A 17,480-nucleotide genomic window follows, 5' to 3' on the forward strand; every position below is an offset into this window, starting at 1 on the left:
AAACTTATAAACCAGACTTAAACACTGTGCTAGTATTCACTGTAACTAAAGCACTAAGATGTTATCTTTTTCCAAGTTAAATTTGTTTAAATAAAATAAAGCCTTATCCCACTTCACTAAATATTAAATGTTAAGTATGTTTTTATTTACTCCCTAACGAAACATCAAGCTCGGTGTGAATATCTACCAGCTCCTGCTGGGGTTTGGCAGCTTGTAGCTGGTCTGGAAGCTAGAATTTTTTGCAGGATTATCTCTTTCAATTCAATTCAACTGTATTATATTAAATTATTTTTTTTTAAATCATAAAGTTGTCATAAATGTAGGTTTTGTCCCAGGCCTGTGTAACACAGCAGTCACATTCTTCATATTCATTTATCCATCAATTTGTGTATTGTATATAAACTTGCATGTTGTTTTGTGTGTGTGTGTGTGTGTGTGTGTGTTTGTTTGTGTGTACTTGCCTTACTTGTATCACTGCCTACAGCACTTTGAGTACTGTTCTGTTTTTAACTAAGTACTGCTGTGTACTTTATGTTTGTCATTATATTGCCATATACAGTTATAATCAGAATAAATCAAGTTAACATGGATAAATACATTTGGAAAATCCCTTTATTTTTTACTCAACCATCGTCTATACTGATTTTATCCTGTATCCAGGGTCACGGAGCCTAGCGCCTATCCCAGGAGACTTAGGCACGTGGCGGGGTACACTCCCTGGATGTGGTGCCAATCTATCTCAGGGCACACACGTATGCTCATTCACACCATACAGGCAATTTAGGAACACCAACTTGCCTAATCTGCATGTTTTTGAACTGTGGGAGGAAAGAACCTGATATAAATATTGACCAAAGCGTGTGCACTGAAGTATGGGAAGAACATGCAACGTCCGTCCACACAGTCTGGAGACGAGATTCGAACCCCCAACCCTGGAAGTGTGAGGCAACGGTGATTAATAATATAAACAAAATGATTTAAAAAAAAAAATTGTACTTTAGTCCTGACATCAGCTCCTCTGAACACCTCTGGGATGAACTGGAATACTAATAGTGTGCCAGGCCTACTAATAGTAGGTAGTACAATAGTAATAATAATAATAGTAGTACTCATTCAATCATACATTTTATGGCCATTGGTGGCTTAGTGAGGCCATGTGGAAGGCCCGGATTCAGTTCCCACCTCATGCCCAAACCCCAGCCACTGGATTCAGTGCTGGTCCCAAGCCGGAATAAAATGGAAGGGCTGCATCAGGCGGGGCATCCAGTTGAAAACCTAGTTGTGTGTGGATCGGATAGTCCACTGTGGAGAGTCCTCGATGGGACCAGCCGAAAGACGAACAACAACATTCAGTCATAAATTTTATTGTGCATTGGGTCACAGGAAGCTTGGAGCCTAGAACCCAGCAAACTTAGTGCAGAAGGACTGGATCACAATAGATGAGAGAGGTGTTACTCCACCTAATCATACTGTACACTGCAGGGAAGTTCGGGAATGCAAATCAGCCCTCGGACTGTGGAAGGAAAAATAAAGAGCAAAAACAATTAAGCAATTTCAACAAAACACACAGACATGGAGGTGTGAGAAAAGCGTGCTAAGCACTTAGCTACTGTAGAATAGCTAAAAAAAAAAAAATCTAATTTAGTAGTCTTAGATTTCTGAACAATAAAGGCTTACAGAAATACTGTTGTTGCCTGTGGAAGAATTCCAGGTTGACTTTGAGAGGAAGGAGCTCAGTTATGATTATTGAGTATGCAGTCACACAACAACAACAGAAAAGATGTAATGTGCTTTTACAATTATCAGTGTGAGAGAAAGCCTGAATGGGGATGAAAGCCCGGTAGTCGTGTCTCTGCTGAGTTCCCTCCGCTGTAGGCTACAGTATGTAGGCAGTGCACCACGCGCGCTCCCTCACCGACTTTCTGCTCCTCGGACCCCCCTCCTCCTCCTCCTCCCTCCATGCACCCGCCTCTCCTCCTCCCTGTCTGAACTCGGGTACCGGACTGAATGGCGGGAGCTAAACGGACCGAATCTCCGTGTGACAGCGACCAGGAGGTGAAGAGCGAGCTGAGGAGATCAGCAGCGGATCCGCAGCAGAGCAGCAGCGCGGCGGCGCCGCTTCGCACCAGCAGCTCGATGGCGAGCGACGGCGGCCAGAGGTACCGCAGAGATCAGCGCGCGCTCTCTCTCTCTCTCTCTCTCTCTCTCTCTCTCAGGGCACGCGCTGCCAGGTGCACGCGATTCACCTAGAGCCGCATCTAACTGCACGAGCAGCAATCAGCGACAATTACACAACTACATCATCATCATGAACACCGTCACGACCACGACGCGTTCTTATCGAGATGCGTGCTTTCACCAGCGCACTCATCATGCACTACATTTTTTTAATTTTTTTTTTAATGCGATTTAGGTTGAAATTCTCAGCACCTGGTAACGCTGCGTTCGCTTTTCAGCACTGCATGCTGTTGTAACGTGAGTGTGAAAGCTGTCAGTGAGTCCGTGTTGTTAAAGCTGCTTGTGAAATGTCGCATGCTGCCAGATGGCTTTATCTATATACTCTATAGGCATTATACATTTCTGTCGTGCTCATTGTATTTTGTCCAGCCTACTAGTAGTCTACAGTGAAATAACTTCAGCACTGACAGCACCAGTGTCCAAGTACACATTAAACATGATCCAACAGGAGCATCTGGTAATTAATTAACAAGACTGATGAGGACCTGTATTTAGCCTCTGCACCTGTTTTCTGCTCCGTTTTCTTAAATAACTGTTACACACATGAAAGGTCTAACTAACTAAGATCTAAGCAGGCCTGAACTTGTGTATTGACAACCACACACACTCAGAGGAGTGCGCTGCGAACGCCTTCAGGTTGCTCATTTTTCATAGACGGTGCAGAAGCACTGCAGCTGCTTCAGTTCTGATTCCACATTTGCCAGTCAAATTAGAGGCGTGCGTAAATGTGCATTGTTTCACAAATGTTCGGTCAGACTTCGCCTTCACATTCGCCCTTAAACAGAACTGAAAGAAAATAAACAGACACATAGAGTACCATGAACACTCTAATACAGCATTTTGGCAATGGGTTTTTTAATCACTCATCCAAATGATCATCATTTCTTGCCCAGTGTCACATCACATTTTGTAGGTGAAGGGTGTCTTGAGCTAAAGAAGTTCTGCTTGAAAACCATCCCAATGAGATTTGTACATGATCTGATTTTATTGTATATAGTACTGTTTATGAAACCAGGTCAAAGAGCTCCTATGGGTGCTACTGTAGATGTAAACTTATCTCCAGAGTCTATGCATACACCTCTACCCTAGTGACTGCAGTTATCTATCTATCTATCTATCTATCTATCTATCTATCTATCTATCTATCTATCCATATACGTATCTGTTTGTCTGTCTCTGTATGACATTAAGTGAAATGATATTTGTCACAGTTCTGAAAACCACGTGTTTTGATTTTATTTATATTAAATACAACAGGCCAAATGTATCATCTTTTGTGTTCGACTGTATTACTTTTTTCATTGTGCAGAATTTTATAACATCTAACCACAAAACCACAGTCAGTGTCATCAAGAGACTGTGCAGAATTTGCAATAAAACAGCTCGATAGAAAAACTACTGATGAACTGGGAAGACATTGAGCGCTATTGGAAAGAATACACAGAGCAATTATGAACAGGAATGACAGAATATCCAATATTAATGGGCAAACTTACTAAAAGGAAAGGCATCAGTATATGATGATTAACCAACAGAACTGATAATCTTTTTTTTTTAAAAAGAATTTATATAAAGAGCAGTAAAAAAAAATAAAACTGCAGTAAGAGTACACTCAGGCATCACAGATTGGTTTGCTTCTGGTAAAGATGTACTGTAAGGCTTGTCTTATTTCACCTATTTGATTTAACTGCTATTCAGAATCTGCCATGTGATATTCAGGGTATGAGCTTTCAGGAATTAGAATTAACACGAGCAGTTGATTTGTTATCAATTTGACGCATGCTGACGATGTAGTTCCTATGGCAACTTTACTCGAAACATTGCAAGAATTGACAAAGTAGACATCAATTACGCTTGGCCTGGAAATAAGCACCAAATCTACAAAAGTAATGGTATCTGCAGACAGAAAGATAGCCATGTACAGTATATCACCTGCCATAGTTAACTTCTGAAACAAGCTGAAACATTTCTGTATCTGGGCTCGAACATCACAGAAGATTGCAAGTGCAGAATTGATATCAAAGTAGGACTTGGTAAAGCGGGAGCAGTAATTGAATCACTTGCAATCCTCTGAAAGACTGTCGCAATGTGTGGATCAGAAGCCTGCTTAAAAAAGATAGCAGACTATCGGACAGGATTATGGCTTTTGACATATTGTAACATCATACAAATGTTGCTATGCCTTAAGTAATTAGCAATAAGCAAAGATCATCATTAGGATATTATGAGAAAAAGTATATCAGCTATATAGTATAATCACAGGATTTATGCACCTTATTCCTACATAGTGAAATTGATGGTACAATGAAAATGATGACGTAGAACAGAGGATATAATAAGATGATTCGAGCTAAATTATTTTGTCATCATTAACATCCTTACTAATTATTTCTTGTCTCAGCAAACCATCATCAATAAATATAAGCCATATAAAACTTCACTTGTGCCGTCATTATAATTTTCTCCACTCTCGAGATGTGAGTCTTCTTCTGTTAACTTGTTTTATGAAGCATGATTTCACATCCTTACAGCAGAGTAAGGCACAAACCTGGGGGCTGACCACACACTCAGCTTGAAGGCAACACAGTGGTATAATATACAGTAGTATTCCTAGAGGATTTAGCGGTTTAGGTGTGTACGTGTACTGTATGTGTGTGTGTGTGTGCTTGATTCCACTGTTTCCTGCCATCACTTTGAAGACATTAGATTTTACATCACTTAATTATTGATGCTCTTTGCTCTCATGCATGCTTTAGGAGTCCGTAAAAGCTTACAGATCATTACTCTTAAGTAAGGGTGTGTATTACTATGCTTGTGTGTATAACAAGCTAAAGGATCTCACTAGGCTTTATGGTACTGTAGGTAGTAGTTGTAAGGGAATTAAGTTTGAAGTCCTGTCAGGGTTATACAGTAGGATCAAGGGTATGCTATCTAAAGCTTTACTTAAAATCTCACTAACTGGATATATTTAAGTGAAGAAACCAGCTGTTTCGTCAGGTATCTGTAATTAATTACATGAAGAATGAAAATGTAGTGGTTTGTAGCGTCGCATTGCACCTCCATGGTTGAGGGTTCGATTTCCTCTTTGGGTCTGAGTCTGTGGAGTTTGTTTGTTCTCGTTGTGCTTGGTGGGTTTCTTCTGGGTACTCTGGTTTCCTCCCACAGTCCAAAGACATGCAGGTTATGCAAACTGGTTTACCTAAATTGCCCATAGGGTGCCGGTGTGTGTATGCCCTGTGATGGCTTGTGATCTAAGTCTCCAAGGATAGGCTTCATGCCCCCATGACCCTGTATACAGGATAAAGCAGTGACTGAGTGAGCTAGTTCTGGTCCAAAATCCAGACTTTTTTAAATCATAATTTATTTATGACCAATATTTTACTCTTTGCTTTTTTTAGTGCACAAAGAGTTTGTGTCTGAAAGTTTATGAAACATGAAATAAAATTAGTCAGTGCTTAGAAACATCCATTGTAATACAGGAAATATACAGCGTGATTCCCCACTCTGAGCCTTACTCTTGGGATCGCTCGAACTTCACTTTGGAAAGCCCAGTTTATCTGAGTGCTAAATTGGAAATGGTTTTCAAGAATGCTAGTTTTCCATTTCCTGAACACAACCATTTTCTGTACTTTAATTTGCAGAAAGATCTTCGTTAATGCTCCCTGTATAGTCGGTCCTACATAAAGGGGTTTTCTTTCTTTCTTTTTATTTCGATTTAGTTATCTCCACACAGTCCCAAAACAGATCTTTCCAGTTTCCAGCTCAGATTATCTGACTGATGTGATGTGAAGTGACACATGTTCAGGGCTACTGTCACTTTGACACGCTTGACTAATTCGTAAAGTACCCTAATTTCGTGCTGTCAGCATTCTTTCACACTCATGGTAGTGAAAAGGACAGGATGTCTTTCTAGCAAGGCTGTATGCCAAGACTAAAAGCACAATCTGGGTGCTTTTTTACAGCTCAATGATATGAAAATGGTCGGGGTCAGGTTGCTCAATTGCTCCTAATAATACAGATTATAGTGGACCTCTGAATCATGTAGAATTCAGTCTGAACTTTTAGTTCATTTTGAAAAGCATGAAAAGATACCGATATGGTGCTATTATTATTATATTTAAATCCAATTCAAATTCAAATTTTGTCACGTACACAGTCATACACAGTACGATATGCAGTGAAATGCTTATACTACCGTCAGTGACCTTAAAAAAAACTTATACGCAATTATTATTATTATTATTATTATTATTATTATTATTAATAATAAAATATGTATCTGCATTGCTTTTGTTCTATATATTCTACACAGTTGTACACAGTTAATCAGTTTATTGCAATTTTTAACCCCAGCGCTTGATTATCTATTCTGATTGGACAGAAGTTGATTAATTCTTAATAACAACAGCTCTGAGACTATTTTTAGATGAGATTATTTTCAAAAGGGCAAATCACAGGTTTATAGTGCACTCATTATAATTGCATCTGTAGTAACATCTGCACATGGACTTGTAAGGCCCACTGTGTTTGTTATCTAAGTTTTAGAGGTGGAAAATATCTGGAGGCTGCTTTATCGGTTTGTTTTTCAGTTTATGGATTATTCTGCCATATTTATATACTAATAGACCAGTTTGACAGCAAAATTTGATAATTCCATTTTGTGGTATTTTTATTGTCTAAAATAAACAGTATTGTAAACTATAAACCAAAATGTTTGGGTTATAGAATAGTTTATATTTTAGTTTTTAGTTATGCTTGGGTGTGAGTTTTGTGGGATTTTTATTTTTTCAAAATGCTATAACTCCCCTTCCCACTGTTTTTTTCACAAGGGATAAATTAGCCTGTTTCTTCTTTGTCTTTCGTCTGTTCCCTTTTAGGGGTCGCCACAGCGAATCATCTGCCTCCATCTAACCCTATCCTCTGCATCCTCTTCTCTCACACCAACTAACTTCATGTCCTCTCTCACTGCATTTATAAATCTCCTATTTGGTCTTCCTCTAGACGTCCTGCCTGGCAGTTCCAACCTCAGCATCTCTCCTCTGAACATGTCCAAACCACCTCAATCTGGCCTTTCTGACTTTATCTTCAAACCATAAAACATGGGTTGTCCCTCTGATGAACTCATTCTTGATCCTATCCATACTTGTCACTCTCAAGGAGAACCTCAACATCTTCAGCTCTGCTGCCTCAAACTCTGCCTCCTGTCTTTTCTTCAGTGCCACTGTCTCTAAGCCGTAGAGCATCACTGGTCTTACCACTGTCCTGTACACCTTTCCTTTCATTCTCGCTGATACTCTTTTATCGCACAACACACCTGAAACTTTTCTCCACCCATTCCAACCTGCCTGTACCCACTTCTTCACCTCCTTTCCACACTCTCCATTGCTCTGGACCATTGACCCTAAGTACTTAAAGTCCTGCACCTTCTTTACCTCTGCTCCCTGAAGCCCCACCGTTCCGCTTGGGTTCCTCTCAGTCACACACATGTATTCCGCCTTGCCGCGGCTAACCCTCATTCCTCTGCTTTCCAGAGCGTACCTCCACCTCTCCAAATTTTCCTCCACCTGTTCCCTGCTCTTGCTACAAAGCACAATGTCATTCACAAACATCAAAGTCCATGGTGACTCCTGTCTAACCTCATCTGTCAACCTGTCCATCACCAAAGCAAACAAAAAGGGTCTCAGAGCCGATCCTTGATGCAGACACATCTCCACTTTAAACTCTTCTGTCACACCTACAGCACATCTCACCACTGTCTTACAGCTCTCATACTGTACATGTCCTGCACCACTGTAACATACTTCTCTGCCACTCCAGACTTCCTCCTACAACACCACAGCTCCTTTCTCGACACCCTGTCGTACACTTTCTCCAAATCTACAAAGACACAATGCAACGCTTTATTACCTTCTCTGTACTTCTCCATCAGCATCCTTAAAGCAAATACTCCATCTGATGTACTCTTTCTAGGCATGAAACCATATTGCTGCTTACAAATGCTCACCTCTGCTCTTAACCTAGCTTCCACTACTCTTCCCACAGCTTGATTGTATGGCTCATTAGCTGTTTGTGATCATTTAATTATGCAGTTTGGTATCGATAATATTTTGTGATTTTTTGTTTTTGATTTTAAGTTAAACAGGTCATATTGGCAGCAAATTAGATCAAGGAACAGTTTTGGTCACAATTAAAGCTCATGAGAAACATTAAAAACTAAACAAAAGCCTCTTCAGCCTTCTTCTCTACCAGTGTCACATGGGTACATTACAGCTCCTTATCATAATGCAGCTATGCACCATGGTGTTCTAACAACATACAAATTCCATAATGTCCTGTTTCACAGAACGCGAATCGTGAAGGTTAACTGAGACATATAGTACTATATTAAAGTAAGATATTGTTTATTAGTGCTGGCGTGACTGCAGTGGCAATAAACGATTGTAAACATCCGTTTGAACGTATTTGAACCACTCCCAAAGTGGTTTTGCTGCACAGGAAGTACTGTATCTTTGCTGCACTGACAGAAAGAAGCCATGTGATTGGCTCATCACTGCACAACGCCTTTCGAATGAAAATCTCACAGCTACAATATGTGTTATGCTTTTCTCAAAAGTTTACAGCTTTTAAACTCAGTTTTTTTATTAATAGATGTTTTGTCACCTGCAATCTTGCGTGTCAGAAAATAATTTTCAAAATGAGTAAAAGTCTGAAAATGGAATTTTTCGCATTCTGCGTTCGCACTGTTTTCTTGTACTCTTACATTTTTAAGAAAAAAAACAAACCTTTTTATTTAGGTACTGTATAATACACATCAAGCGGCTTGGGGTGTGGTGGTTAGCAATGTTGCCTCACACCTCCATGGATGGTGTTTCAAATCTTGCCTCTGCTCTGTGTGGGTTTCTTGGTTGGTTTTCTCTGTTTGCTCAGGTTTTCATCCACAAAAACTTTCCAAATTGGCTGTAGTGTGTGAAGGTGTGTGTTCTTGAGCCCTGTGATGGGTTGGCACCCCATTCAGGGGGTAGCCTGCTTTGTGCCCTAAGTTCCTTAGATATGGACAGTGGATAATGACTGTGACACATCAATGGAACAGGCTCAGTTATCCATCCAGACACTTTAATTTGAAAAAACTAATCTGATTGATCAATAAAAGAAAAAGAAAAACAAATGTCAATAATAATTAATAATGTATTATCAGTAATGTTTCAGAATGCTGTAGTTATATATGATTTGAAGATGGAAAAGCAAAATGCTTTATAAAGCACTCATATAAAATGAGGTGTGTTTGGTTTTAGTTGGTTTGGTATATTGATTCCAAACAGACACTGTATAATAAATAATACCACAAATTAACATTTATACTTTTTAAAACTAACAAAATTGAAATAAAAATAAGAATAAAAGAAAAGAAATAAGTATTCCACAACATCCTTTGTCTTTTTCTCCCATAGGAGGCATAAATGTCATCTAATTTGAAAAAGTGATAATTCCTTTATATCGTTAACTTTTAACCAAACTTTACCCAGGTACTGTAAGACTAGCATCAATTGCTAACATAAGTGGCTTGTTAACACATGAGATTAGCCAAATAGCTGATGAGAAATTTTGCGAACTCTGAGTGGCATTTTCATGTAAAATAGAGTAGTTCCTTTTTTTTTAAGTTTTATTTTATATTAGTAACAAAATGTACTCAAATAATAATAACATTATAAAAGTAATAAAGTTTTCACATGAAAACTTGAAATAAATTTAAAAAAAAGTTTTTTAATTATTATAATGGGACAGTTCGTTCCAGCTAAGTAATCTGTTTAGACAAGAGGTATTCCACGCCTGGTGATAATAGAGAATAAGAGCACCAGGACACTAGGATTTAACTATATGCATCACTTTGCACCTACTTAGGTTTTTTAACCATTGTTAATTACTCTAACTGAGTAATCGGTCGGTCGCCAGCATGGGTGAAAGCAGATGGGTACGGTCGGCAGTAATGAGAGCATAATCATGAGAGCAGCTACCTGCCAAAACCCATATTCAATCCAATCCTGGATGCACTTTTAGCAAGAAAACACATCATCTCAACATTTTGTCTCCTTGGTAATTGCTTCTATGCCATTCCGAATCACCTCTGAACTGTCTGTGTTGTTTTATTCATGGGTAACATAAGCTATAAAGCTAACTAATGTAAAAATGTAGTCACAGCTTTTTGTGAGTTGAGGTATAGAGTATTCTGGTACCCGTGTCCTTTGGTTTTTATTATGTTTGGCTGGTGTTCTTATAAACTCTCAAGAGTGTGTTTTAAATGCCTGTGACAGTGGGAGAGTGCAGTGGCTGACACGTGCAGGGCAGAGTTTAGCTGAAGGACAAGTGTAGAGCAGTGCAGCCTGTGAATCCAAGAACACAAAAAACATTAGGGAAATATACTCTCTTTCTTTCTTTCTTTCTTTCTTTCTTTCTTCTTACATTTCTTCCGTCTTTCTTAACATTTATATTTACATTTACATTTAGGCATTTGGCAGAGGCTTTTATCCAGAGTGACGTACAAAAAGTGCTTTGAAGTTTTCATCATTGGATAGATACTTACACTGGGTTACTAGGTTACTAAGTGCCAGTCAAAAGTGCAAAATGCTGCTTTGTTTCTTTCTTTCTTTTTCTGCCTTGATTTCTTCCTTTCTTTTTCTTTTCTCTTTCTTTCTTTCTTTCTTTCTTTTTTTTCTTTGATTCCTTTCTTTCTTTCTGTTTCCCTTCTTCCCCTTCACTCTTTCTTTCTTTTCTGTTCTTTTTCTCCATTTCTTTCTCCAATTTCTACCTCTTATCCTTCTTTCTTTGTCTTTCTTCCTTCTGTCCATCCATTCATCCTTGTTATTTGTCTAATTCCAACCCCCTGTTTAATCTGATTTCTTCAGAAGCCTTATCTACTGCAGTAATGAATAGATAGATCTCCTAAATAGATGGCACAGATTGATACTTTGTAAAGCTTATACACCCAAAGAGAATTTCAAACCCTTGTTTAAGAGAATACTGTTTTATAAAACATTGATTTTATAGAAAAAGTGATTTTTCTATATTCTGGCTGCAATCCCACCAGGGGTCCAGTGTTCCAGGGAACCGCTTCTTATCCACCACAACCCTAAGCAGGCTAAAGTAGTCAGTGGATTTAAATGAATAAATAATATTGAATGAAATATCCTCTTAGGAACTAAATATTAAATTTGCCTGAGGGCTTGTTACCTTTTAGTTTACAATGCTGTAAATATTAATCCGGATTTCTATATTTTTTTATCATAGTTGATGGACTAAACTATAAATCTTTACGTAATATGTAGATTTATTAATTCTCCTTCCTCTTTTTTCCTCTTTTATGAGCTTCAGTTTTATTTATTTATTTATCATTATTATTATTATTATTATTATTATTATTGCCCATTATTTTAAATGGGAATTTTAAGCAACCTAAAATCATCCATAGTTAAGTATAAAGCTCTGTATGTTCTGAAATTTGGTGACAACATTGTGTGTAACGTGACATTAGGACAGTGTTACACACACATTCTGCTTGGCATCTACAGTATTACTATGATTGTTTGATGTTGTTGATATGAAACAGCTATAGGCATGCATGCATGCATGTGCACTTTTCTCATTTCCTGGAACAAACATGAATGCACATCATACAGTAGAGTAGGTTTTGGTTCTCAGAAAGGTTTCCTCTGTCTTTCCCCTGTAGAAGAGAATGATGCTTAACATATAAAAATTAAAGGGTAAAAGTGATAAGAATCCTACTGTAATGAGAGTCCAGGGAGTCTAATGACCATAACACAACCAATATATAATTTAAGCAATACAAATAAACCCTGAATTGTATGTTTACTCGTTCAATTATTTAAACAAGTTGCGAGGTATTAAATCATTCCATCAGTTTCAATTCTCATTCTCTACTTACTCACCACTTTAATAATAGCCCCAATAAACCCATGCAATTATTCACTCTGCCAATCGTGTTGCAATAGTGCAAGCATAAGGCCAAATGAGATCTCAGTTATTTTAAATGTGGCATGATTGGTAGTGCCAGATTACTGTCTAGGTATTCATGCTGTGCTTCCTGATATGTTTTTTCTGCTCAACATGATTGAATTGCCTTCATATCATCATAAAAACAGTCCATTCACTTCTCTCATCAACAAGGTATTTCACAGAATAACTGATCAATGGATCACTGTTGGGGTTTTTTTTCTTGCTTTTTTATAAGTGGAGTCTGTTGTGGAGATTCTAGGAACAGATTCTAAAATGCATTACCCGATCAGCTGGCACCAACAGCCATGCCAGTGAGATGTGAGATCACATTTTTCCCACATGTTTATGTTGTGAAGATTAACAGATGTTCTTAACCTGTATCTGCATCACTTTATGCTGGTGTCATGTGATTAGCTGAGCAGGGGTATACAGTAGGTGTTTTACTTCCTGTCCTGTCTCATGAAATAGTCAGTCAGCGTACTGTATATTATTTAAAGAACCATAACAATATAATTGTAATAGGCAGTAAGAAATAGCAGTTTACAGGAAACTCCATAAAACTGCACCTTGCTATCCATAACCACAGCATTCATATCGCTAACCCTTGGTTCACAAATGACAATTTGTGTGTTTAAATGTGTAAGACCTGTCCTATGGTTTTTTTAAGCATCCTAGCTAGGAGTTCTCATCAAGGAGATATTTTCAACCCCAGTTCTAGGACCCCTACACTGCAGTTTTGTGTTTTCTGTTTTCCAAAGCACCTGATTCAACATATCAGCTAATTAGGAAGCCTTGTGTGTGTTGAATCAGATGTTGGAGCAGGGAAAACAAACAGAAAACTGTACAGGGGTTCCTCTGGTCGAAGAGTGAAGACCGCTGCTCTAAGACCTGTTCAACTCGGATGAGTAAAAACAGGGAATGGTGTGAGGTCTGTTGGTCGTGCGTTCTTCAGGAATTCAACATGGTCACAACACTAGATGGGAAGGTTAAACTCTGCAGACACTTACAGTAAATACTTTTATATATATTCTGTGACTTAGCATTACACTCCTAACTTTGGTCACCTCTCAGATTTACTGTATGTTTGGCTATATGTAAGCTCTATAGTGTCCAATCACATCTACCAACCTGTCTTTGTATTATTGTGCTCATCGCCACTGGATGTTTAAAATTTTCTTCATGATCAATAATCAATCAATCAATTAACCAACCAATCTATCTATCTATCTATCTATCTATCTATCTATCTATCTATCTATCTATCTATCTATCTATCTATCTATCTATTTGTCTGTCTGTTTGTCTGTCTGTCTGTTTGTCTGTCTGTCTACAGTACGTAAAAAAAAAAAAAAAAAGACTGCTGCTGTCTTTGCCCTCCCGGGTTCCTGTCTTTTTTGTCTGAATAACAAACGGGATAAACAGCAGAGTTGTCACCAACTAAACATTAAAATTACAGTTCTGTTAGGTTTCCTTTTGTTTCACATTGATCACATAATGTGTGCTTATTGTATCTACTTTTAATTTCTCCTCCAAAGGCATTTTGTGGGGGAAACGATGACAGAGTGAATCATCGACTTGAATCGCCTCTTTATAGGGGTGTGTAATAACCTGACATGACTTTTACTGTGCTTATTCACAGTCTGTGCTATAAAGCCTAACATCTTCATGACATCCTTTATATTTCTCGTATAACCATGGGTGGGGCTGTGGCATTTCTTCTTTTGAATCTGTGTTAGGACTATTTTTAAACAGCATGTACATAATGCGACATGGATGCCAGAAATAAAACCTTAGACTGATTACTTTTTTTTAAAAAAATTTAGGCCATTTCTACTAGTCGCTTATTAGCAGATTTCTATTCACTTTGTGTTTTAAGGTAGTGTACTTTATTAACTACTAGTGATGGGAAGTTTGGATAATTTTAGTGACTCGGTTCTTTGAATCTTGTTCATCAAAATGAACAAATATTTTTTGAGAAAGAAAATAAAATGTTACACATCCCCAACACGTCTACATACAAAAACGTTTGCATAAAGTTCCAGTAATAAAAAATATTACAATACAGCTAAGGACATAATATGATACACAGAATCTCTCATATCTACTGGTCTGAGTTGTTCGTTCCTATGTCACATGACTCTCATAGATGCTAAGCAGTGCATTATACAGGAAACGTCTCGGGTTACTTTGCACAGAAACTTCCTGTGTTGTAGCAATATTTCTATATGAAAATATGTGTCCTTCAGGTCGATTGTCCCAAACCAGTGCTCTGGTTGGATTTAAGAAGCAATCATCTTGACAGTCAACATTTTAAACCTGTACTTTTTTAGATAGCGGTTCAGCCCACGAAGATCTAAAATTTAATGCAGCCCCCCGTTTTTCTTGGGAACCAAGAAATACCGACTGTAGTAGCCTGACTCTCTGTCTGGTAGGGAAACATATTCTATGGCCCCTTTTTCTGGTTTCACAGAAGTGGAGACCACGCCATTGAAACGCGGAGAGGCAATGATGTAGCCTCTCTACAGTGCTTAGTGCCCAAGGAGAAATACCTGGCAGTAGCTTCCACGCTGCCAGTTTTGCCGAAAGGGGCACAAGTTTTGGCAGCTTGGTTTAGATGTTTGGCATCCTGAAACATGGTAGGAAATGTCTGAAGAACTAACCTTTCGTTGGAGACCGGTGTTTTGCCCGAAACACCAGTGGTGGCGGAGCATGAATCTGATGATGCCCCAGATAGAAGAGATGCTTGCGGCCTATCTCTCTCCTGGGACATCACCTCCTCCCCTGGCGACCCGACAGAAACCTGTCGTGTGCACTGTTTAAACCCAGGAATGCGCTGTGAAGCAAATAAAAAGTGTGGAGCTCCCGCTGCAAAAGAGATCTAGCACGTAAAGATATGGATCTCCTAACAAACTCCACCATATTGGTGAGTTAACACTTTTAAACCCGCTTGGACACACACACACACGCGAACACAATGCAGTCCTGAAAACAAAAAGATCTGAGGATGTTTCCGGTTCACTCCTATTTATAACCTGCAGGTGCACTTCATCAGATCGAGGTTATATATAGCTAAAATTTGGCAATGAACGATTCAGACCAGAAGACTCTTGAGAAGATCTTTTTAATTCTGTTTTCTGTGTAATGCACTACATAGCGTCTATGGGAGTCATGTGACAAAAAAAATGAACGGTTCAGACCAAAAGACTTGAGATGGAGGTTTTGCGATGCTTTCTGAATGCTCGCCCTGTAGAAAATGAAAAAATCACTCTCCGAGACTACTCGTTCTTCTGAGTCACGTTAAAGACTCGTTTAAAAAGAACGAATTATTCATGAACGGCCCATCACTATTAACTACACTGGTTTTGTGACTGCAAGACTGATATATCTAAAAACCTGCGGTACTAAAATCATCTCAACATCCACTTTAAGTTTAAGTTAAGCTTGTGTCTGATACTGAGAGTGTTAAGATGTCTTAGTATTGCTTAAAAGGCTGTTGAGCAAAGGACACACACACAAAAAGATTTTGTAGCAATTGCTTTACTCACGTGGTTATTAAATGTTTTGCATGTTGAGTTCCACTGTGTTTTTTGTTGTAACTATAGGTTTTAGTGAGGATCACACAATTGGTATTAAGGCCCTGATGAACACAACCATAAAAGTAAATAAGGGTGTACTTCATCCCCCATGACTGTATGTTATGGTGGACAAAAACTTTTTCAGAATAACCATTGTAATACTGGTTTGATCAGACACTTACCTTAATTTGAAACACATTCCTTCTCCTTTGGTTAATCACTTTGCATAGTTTTTGCCAAGTGTGAATAGGTTTTTACACCTGTAAAGGGCTTTCCCACATTCGTGTAACTTTATGCTAGTGTGTTAAACTGTCCCAAATCGCAATTTGGTTGCACAAATCTTTGTAATGTAACATGCCTTAATCATTTATGTATTAACTACGCATTAGCTATGAAATGTTAGGATGTTAATACTATTCATCTACACTTGGGGTATGGAGGACCATACCAAACTCGTGGCGGAGTCTCACTATTTACCTCCCTTCTTTTACAACCCTTCTACTCCATTATTGTTTTAATAAATTGTTAAAATAAGAATTGCTACTATTTCTCACAGACCTACTGTAATGTCTCAAGACTTGGTATGATTTGTTGAGTTGTAACAGCGACCTGGATACCTTTGTTTTCGGATACCTACAACAGCTGTGCTCACTTCCGTATTTACCATCACCATTCGCAGTGTAGTAGAAATTATATCCAAATTTTTTTACACCTTGTTTAAGACTAACATGACAGAGTATTTGCATAAAAATGTAAGTGTCTTTGAATTCAGTGGTGCTTAATGGGTGTAGTTACAGACAGTAATTAAAGTTTAATGGCATCTTTCCATCAAACGAATTGCATTAGCTAATTATTCCAATCTATGATACAGTATGTAATATGGTAGGCCCATTTTAACAGCTTTCAGTAGTTTACTTTGCTCACTTTAAGTGGTTGTGTTCACATTTGCTGTGCTACCATATAGACTGCTATGACTTATTCTTCAATATAATTCAACAGCGTGTTTTGAATATTCATAAAGCATATCCATAAGAACAGTACTGGAGGAATGTAAGAACTGTGTGAGAGGTGAAGGTGGGCTGTAGATTTGCTCCAGGCATGGCAAATCAAATGATTTTGTAGTTTCAGGGACTCACTACTTTTTTAAGCAACTGGTTTCAAATTAGATTTAGAGCCTGTGTCAGACTGAGGGACACTGGATAGGGATCAGCTGGCAAGGAGCTGGGCACGATGATTTTAAATCAAGTATACTGAAATTTCTTATGCTGCATTTTAGGCTGTCTTTCCATTCTTCAGCCATTAAAAGTTATACTGAATAAGACCCATAGTTTCTAGGTTTAACCTTGTGCAGCAAGTGTGTGTGTTGATCTAATGCAACATTGTGTTGGTATCTAATGCTACCTAAAATAAATAGGTTCTTTTAATACTCTAGCACTTTACATTCCTATACACAATGGGAAATTAAAACAGACATCACCATTAACTTAACAGTAAGAACATGTCCTTATAGAACCATTATTTTTCATCTGGACTATCAAGTTAGTTTAGCAAAACTATTTAAAATCCTTTACAATTAGGCACTCGGTGGATAACCTTATCCAGAATGACTTACATTTTTATTTTATTTGAGCAGTTGAGGGCCTACAGGGACAACGTGGA

At 38.2% G+C, this 17,480-nt stretch overlaps 1 protein-coding gene across 6 annotated transcripts in view; it reads left to right on the forward strand.

Moving 5' to 3' along the window:
• kcnt1b (potassium sodium-activated channel subfamily T member 1b) overlaps positions 1–17,480 on the forward strand; it is a 108,497-nt gene that overhangs the window by 34,552 nt on the left and 56,465 nt on the right. For 2 of the 6 annotated variants that reach the window (XM_053480845.1, XM_053480843.1), the window contains exon 1: positions 1,925–2,159. The exons of 3 other annotated variants lie outside the window; for them this stretch is intronic. In XM_053480845.1, the coding sequence (XP_053336820.1) occupies positions 2,008–2,159 (152 nt within the window). In that variant the 5' untranslated portion in view covers positions 1,925–2,007. Of the gene's footprint in view, positions 1–1,922; positions 2,160–17,480 lie in introns of those variants that run through there. One more of the 6 variants, XM_053480842.1, reaches the window with a different exon arrangement.

This window comes from Clarias gariepinus, chromosome 21 (assembly GCF_024256425.1).
Source record: "Clarias gariepinus isolate MV-2021 ecotype Netherlands chromosome 21, CGAR_prim_01v2, whole genome shotgun sequence".
NCBI classification, from domain to species: Eukaryota; Metazoa; Chordata; class Actinopteri; order Siluriformes; family Clariidae; genus Clarias; species Clarias gariepinus.